Source organism: Nannospalax galili, unplaced genomic scaffold (genome assembly GCF_000622305.1).
Source record: "Nannospalax galili isolate Female #2095 unplaced genomic scaffold, S.galili_v1.0 scaffold1082, whole genome shotgun sequence".
Taxonomy (NCBI): domain Eukaryota; kingdom Metazoa; phylum Chordata; class Mammalia; order Rodentia; family Spalacidae; genus Nannospalax; species Nannospalax galili.
The window spans coordinates 1,984,457-1,991,165 of NW_008348580.1; the positions used below are offsets into that span (position 1 = coordinate 1,984,457).

Sequence of the window (6,709 nt, forward strand, 5' to 3'; positions counted from 1 at the left end):
GCCTTGGTAGCAACCTGCTTACATGCAGCCCTTGGATGCCATACAATAGAACTTATAGTTTGCACTGGGCATTTGTGCATCTAAACAGACAATTATGCTCTGCTGTTTGCTAGTAGCACTGCCTCTCTGATGACTTTGGCAGATGGAGAAAGGAGCTAATCTGTAGGTTCTAAGCAGACAGGTTATTGATGAAATGTCACCATCTGTTGGTGTCATTAAAATATGAGTCATAAAAAGTTGTTTTTTTTTTTTTCTCCAAAAAAAAAAAGTTTGGATTTTAGAGAGAAGTTGTTGGATAGTGTATGACAGTGGGGGACAGATTAGGGAGAGAGGCTACCCAGAAAGGAGGAGGAGTTTAGTGAACTCATCAGAAGAGCTGATGGGTCGTCAGGGACGATGATCTTCTGCTGGATTAAACCCCTCTATTTTGTATAAGATGGGGTACTTTTGAAGAGTGATGTAGAACCTCGGCTCTCCATGCCCACTTCTGGGGTGTCTACTACTAGGTGGAAAAAGGAAAGTCGTTCTTTTGAGTTACACAAGGAAGACCATATTAGAAGAGAACTCTTTAAATTCACCCACCTCTTTAACTTTTATTGCCCCATTCTTTTAGCCCGACAGCACTGTGGGCCTATGAGCCCATGGGAGGTAGTTTCCTCTATATGTTACCTCTCCTCCAAGGATAAGGAGGTGGCTTGGATGAGGGATGGAGCCCCTAGGGTGGAGTAAAGACAACAGTGGATGAATCAGCAGTATCTAAGGCATGGGACTTTGAGGCATATGTTTGATGAGGATCCAGGTAATCAAAATACACTATGCCAACTTCCTAAATTTCCTTGTTTACCTAAATGCCCCCAATTCCCTTACATTTGTACTTCGCAGATTCTTACCCACCACCAAGGGTACATCCCAAAGGAGAAGAAACCTGTTTTGGATTTGGATCCTTTATCTTTTCTGTTTTTGTTTACAAATTTAAGTTCTGAAGGAGGTTGAAGGGCGGATGATTGTATAAACCACTACAAACCATTTGTCCATCTCTGGGGAGTGCCAATAAATAAAGTCAAGGCAGCACTGCTGAGAACCCCACACACCCGGCCCTAACCCCTATTTCAGTGCTTTATCCATTAAGCCATCTGGCCCTGCCTGTTCCACCCACAATCTTAAGGACACAGAACTGGAGGAGTTGCTGCTACTGTGTGTAAAGGGTGCCTGTGATACTGGAAGACTGCAAGGTCTTTTCTGTGGTGGCTAAAGGAAACCTCACTGCAGAAGCTTCTGTTGATATTTTTAGATGTGGCACTTTTTCCTGCTGCTTCACTTTCATATCTAAATGTGTGGGGTGATAAACTGCTCTGAGGGCCCATCTCAGGGACTAATGGTCGTCGTGCCTGGCAGATCTTCTTTTGTCTCTTCTGGCTCTGGGGCTTCAGACTGCAGCAGTGGTCACCAAAAACCAGTCTCTGGCTGACAGATCAGAGACTGAAGCACTTGCACCCTGGCTGTGAGACACTGGGCAGGGTCGAGCCCCTGCTGGCCTTTTGCCCTATTTTTCTGATTCCTGAGGCATGCGTTTGTACAATGTGCCTCTGACTACAAGTTTAGAATTCAACGATGTGATTAAGCAAGTTAAAAACACTCATGCAAAAATTGTTGAGTTTGTTCCTAGGTAGGTAGGAGGGAGCTCAGCCCTCTCAGAATTATCCCTGAATTATTTCTGAAGTGAGTTTCATGTGCCCGCTGATGAGCAGTCAGACGAAAGGGAGAAAGGGATTTTAATTTCCACCAGTTCGCCCTAAGGATTCTGAATCCCATGACACAGTCCTAGGGGAAAGAGAAGCAAGCTGGGGTGTCATGGGTCACCTCCACTTTGCTCATCCTTTTATTTCTGTTTTCCTTGATCACAGAATGTCATAGAACCCTTTATTCACAGTGGAGAGAAATGGGGTCCAAAGACGTGCATTTCCCAAGGACAGGACCATAGGACAGGACCTCCCTGTAGGGTCAGCTGGCCTGGAACTCTACCTTGGGATTAAAGGTGCATGCCACCACACTCAGATTTTCTTTAAGCCTTCTTACTTGTTTATTTCATTTTCGTGTGTATGAGTGTTTTGCCTGAATGTAAGTGCACCTGTGTGTGCACTGCCCTTGGAGGCCAGAAGAGGGGGTTGTATTCCCTGGAACTGAAGTTAAGGGTGGTTGTCGGCTGTCATGGAGGTGCCACATAGGAGCTGGAAACCAAATCTGCGTCCTTTGCATGAACAGTGCTCTTAACCACTAAGCCATCTCTCCAGCCCCATAAAGAGACTTTTTTTTTTAAGGTTAATAAGGTGAATCTGATGAAAATGCATCATATGCATGTATGGAATAGCTGAGGAATTCAAAGAACATTCTTCAGTGCACCTAGCTGGGTATGAGCTGTTTGTTCCTGGGCTCAGGCTGTGACGGATGGGTTCTCCTACAAAAAGCATGCCTGCGGGAAGAGCTGGGGTGAAAGTACTAGTGAGGTCTGGGCCTGCCTTCCCCTGCTCTGCGGCGTTGTCATGTGGACAGCATCATGCCCCTCATTTCCACCTGTTAATGCTGTTCCTCTCATTCTACAGCATGCCACAGAAACCACTGAAGAAGAGGACGACCAGCCCCTCAGCCTGGCCTGGCCATCCAACCCCCGAAAGCAGGTCACGTTCCTCATCGTTCTGCCCATTGTGTTTCCTCTCTGGGTCACCTTACCTGATGTTCGCAAACCTGTGAGTGAACCGTTTTGAAGCCATTGCCTTGACAGTGTGACAGCTATCACAGTCACTTGTGTGAAAATGAAAGCAGGGGCAGGGGGGGAGAACAGGACGGAGAGGTGGCTCAGCACTTAAGAGGACAGACTGTTCTTGCAGAAGACCTGTGTTCAGTTCCAAGCACTCACTTGGCAGTTAATAATCACATGTAATTCCAGTTCTAGGGGACCCAATGCCCTCTTTTGACCTCTGTAGGCATTGCACTACATGAGTGCATTTACATACATGCAAGCAAAACACATAAAATGAATTTTTTAAAAATTAAGGAAAATGGGAGGTGACATGGATACATGTGTACTCTCAGGTGTGCCTATAACATCAATCCAGTGTCATTGAACTGAGTTTTTGAGCCATTCATTTTTGCCCTAGAGGTTAAAAAAAAGAGGAAAGGACAAACAGTTCTGCTCTAATGAAGGTCCCACACACTGCACACACATGTGCATGTACACAAACACAGGCAGCAGAAGAATGTTCCTACTATGTATCAGAATTTGCATTAGATATTTTCAGCAAACTATATGGTGGGAACATCTATGGTAGGAAATGTGTATTGTTGGTCGAAGTAGAAAGAGAGGCGCAAAGTTAGCTAACTCACACCTGGTCCCTTTACAGAGACTGGAGTTAAGATGCTTACCCAGGTTTGTGTGACCACACGGCTTCCCTTCAGGTTTCATGACACTAGAAGATTGAAATCTGAAAAACAAATTTATATCATATTTATGTGAAGTAAAATATTATGGTAACATTCAGGATAATTTACTGAAAATCTTCAAGAAACCCCTGATGATCTTACTTCCCTTATTTTAGAAAAAAATAGGTGACAAATCCTATCCCATTAACCAGGACTGTGAGTCACCAAGTCTGGTTGAGGGCCACGTCTTATCCAGTAGACATCAGAAAAGGCCTCATGGAAGTACTGCCCACAGTACAGCTTCCCAGTAAGGGATGCATGCAACAGATGTGGCTCCCTGAAAGCCGTATTTAGGCTTTTTGGTGAAGATAGAACTCGGGTCTATGGTGGGCTGGCTTCCTGAAAACTACAGCAAAGTAGATGGCACTTTTTCCTTGGCTCACATTGCACTGGTGTTTCTGAGATGTAGTAATTACCCCCAGCAATGGTTAATATTAATTGTCAGCTATGCTGTGAGGGATTTATCTCCATTAGGTTAATTGAAGTAGAAAGGCCCACCCTAATGTGGGTGGCATCATCCCTTGGGCTAGGATCCCCCAGCTGAATAAAAGAAAACAATCTGAGCACAAACACTCATCTCTGCATGCTTCCTGAGTACAGATAGTGTGACCAGCCACCTCACACTCCTACTGCATGACGTACCCACCATGGCACCCTAACCATTAGCCAAAATAAACGCTGCCTTAAACTGCTTCTGTCAGATATTTCATCACAGCAATGGGAAAAGTAATTATAATCTTCTGTGTCTATGTCGTTTAGCCCAGAGTTTTTGTTTGCCCCGCAAAGGAAATTCAGGGAGAAAGATCTAGTTTCTAAATCCAGCATGGAGGAGCTGACTGGCTAATGAGATCAAAGGCTCCCAACCTGCAGCTCTTAGAAAACAAATAGAAACATTTCTCATGAGTGTCAGAGAGTAAACGATTTACTGTAACTCACAGTTTCAGAGAGTTCAGCTCATGGTTGCTTTGCCCATACATTGGGGCAGACATCAAGTTGGCTGGAGCATGTGGCACGGCTGTTCTTTACTTCTGGTGGATGGAGACCCACAGAGAAAATGTTCCTCTGGATTGCCCCTCCCCCACTCCTTTCAATGGATGGAAATCCAGGCATGTAGCCATGGGATGGTGTCATCCACATTCAGGATGGTCTTTTCCTTTCTATTAATCTTCTCTGAAAACATTTTCACAGACACACCCAAGGGTATGCCTCACCAGTCTTCTGGGTGATTCTAAGTGCAGTCAAAGTTCACAATGAATATTAACCATGGATCATGACAACCGTGACTGATGTTGTAATATGGAAAGGCACGAGATGAGAAAATGGAGCTATGTGCAGCACTCTGTGCAATATCATTGACCACGTAGCCTGCCCTTGAGGGCCAGGCTAGACTTTCTAACACTTCCTATAGCAGTTACTTTTCTCATTGCTGTGACAAACTACCTGACAAAAGCAGTTTAAAGGAATAGGATTTATTTTGGCTCATGTTTTAAAAAGGGATAAAATCCATCATGGTGGGGAAGGCATAGTGGGAGGGGACCAGGTCATACTACATCCACAATCAGGAAGAAGAGAGAGGTAAATGCTAGTATTCCACTCATTTTCTTTTTCTTATTCAATTCAGGTCCCAGCCCATGGGATGATGTCATGTATATTGGAGGGGGTCTTCCCTCCTCTTAAGGAAATGCCCTCAAAGATACACCCAGAGATTGGTCTGAGCTAGGTCTTCTATGCTACTCCAAATCCAGTCAAGTAGACAATGGAAATGAACACCTTCCTTCAGTCCCTAAGTGTCAGCCATAGGTGAAATGGATTCTTCTCTCTCTTTTTCTGGGTATCCAATGTGCCATTCCAAGTAGGAATGAGACTCTCAAGGGAACTTTTGGTTAGGGTTAGATTTCTCAGTAATATTTACTGAGCCCCAAGCATCACTTAGGCCCCTAAAGAATGTAACATATAAAAGTATAAGGAATATATAATATACGTAAAGAAGATAATGACACAAAGTCACAATTTCTATCCTTACGTTTAGAAGAGGAACCAACGCATGCTCATATATAACTACAAAGCAATATTTCACAGCAGTAGTAGTAAAAAGATATAAACAGGAACCTCAGTCTCCTAACTCCAGGGCATTTCATTGCACTGCATTGACTGCTGGTTTTTCGCCTGTCCTATGCTGAACAACCTTGGGAAATGCACTTCTCCAGATCCCATTTCTCTCCACTTCACAGCTGGTTCTAAGGCCCCTAGACTCCTTACCAATCATGACATTCGGTGTTGAGGAAAACATAAAGAAAGGAGCTTCAATACAATACTGCAAATTGAAGGTGACCATATACCCAAGATAGTTTCTGTTTACTCTGAAAACGTATTGCTTCATTAGATTTGATCTTATGTCAATTAACTTTTACTATGTAAGACTTAAAACAACAAGCATATTTCGCACATGATTCTGTGGACTGGCAGTTTAGGCTGGACAGTTTTGCTGAGAGCAGGTTGGCATATGAGTATCTCAACTGTAACAGCTTGTCTGTGCTCAACATAGTCCCTAAAAGTTAAGCAGTCTAGTTTGGTCCTCGTCACCGTGGCAAAGAGCCAAGTGCAGCAAGAATGAAACCTGAAAAAGCCTCTTGAGGTCTAGTTTGGAATTTGTACTCTGTGATTTATGAAGCATTCTATTGATTGAAATCATAAGAAGACAGAAAATGTAGAAAACTAGATCTCACCTCTTGATGGGAGGTGCAGAGAGTATGGTCAGCATTTTGATGCATACGCCTTATGGATTTCACAGACGCCACCCAAGGAAACACCTAGGGAGAAGAAACAGAGTATAAAAACCAACAAATAGGCATTTGCTACTCCTTAGGGCCAGACAGCACCACCCCTCCAGTAATTTATTAATTACTCATGATAATGGATAGCCCAGACCTCACCAATAATTGCAGTTTCGGAGTAAATATTACCCACTTGTTTTCATTCCTACATCATTTATATGCATATTCGATGGCAATGTTTACTGGATTGTGCATACTTTCAACTCAAATGGGAACTTCACATTCATAGTTTTCTTAACAACTTTGTTTGAAAAAGGAAAGGAGCTAAAGTCTAAACTTTGATGAAGAACATACCTTTGATGAAAGTTGAAAATAGTAAATGAAATTAAAATTCCCAACGTCATCTTCTCTCATGGCCTAAGATGAGTATTCTTACAAAGCAGAAAATCATCTAGTGA

At 43.3% G+C, this 6,709-nt stretch overlaps 1 protein-coding gene across 3 annotated transcripts in view; it reads left to right on the forward strand.

The window, feature by feature from the left end:
* Positions 1 to 6,709, forward strand: part of Slc24a2 (solute carrier family 24 member 2) — a 246,747-nt gene that overhangs the window by 226,100 nt on the left and 13,938 nt on the right. For all 3 annotated transcript variants that reach the window (XM_008845529.2, XM_008845530.2, XM_029569597.1), the window contains one exon: positions 2,601 to 2,744. In XM_008845529.2, the coding sequence (XP_008843751.1) occupies positions 2,601 to 2,744 (144 nt within the window). The remainder of the gene's footprint in view (positions 1 to 2,600; positions 2,745 to 6,709) is intronic.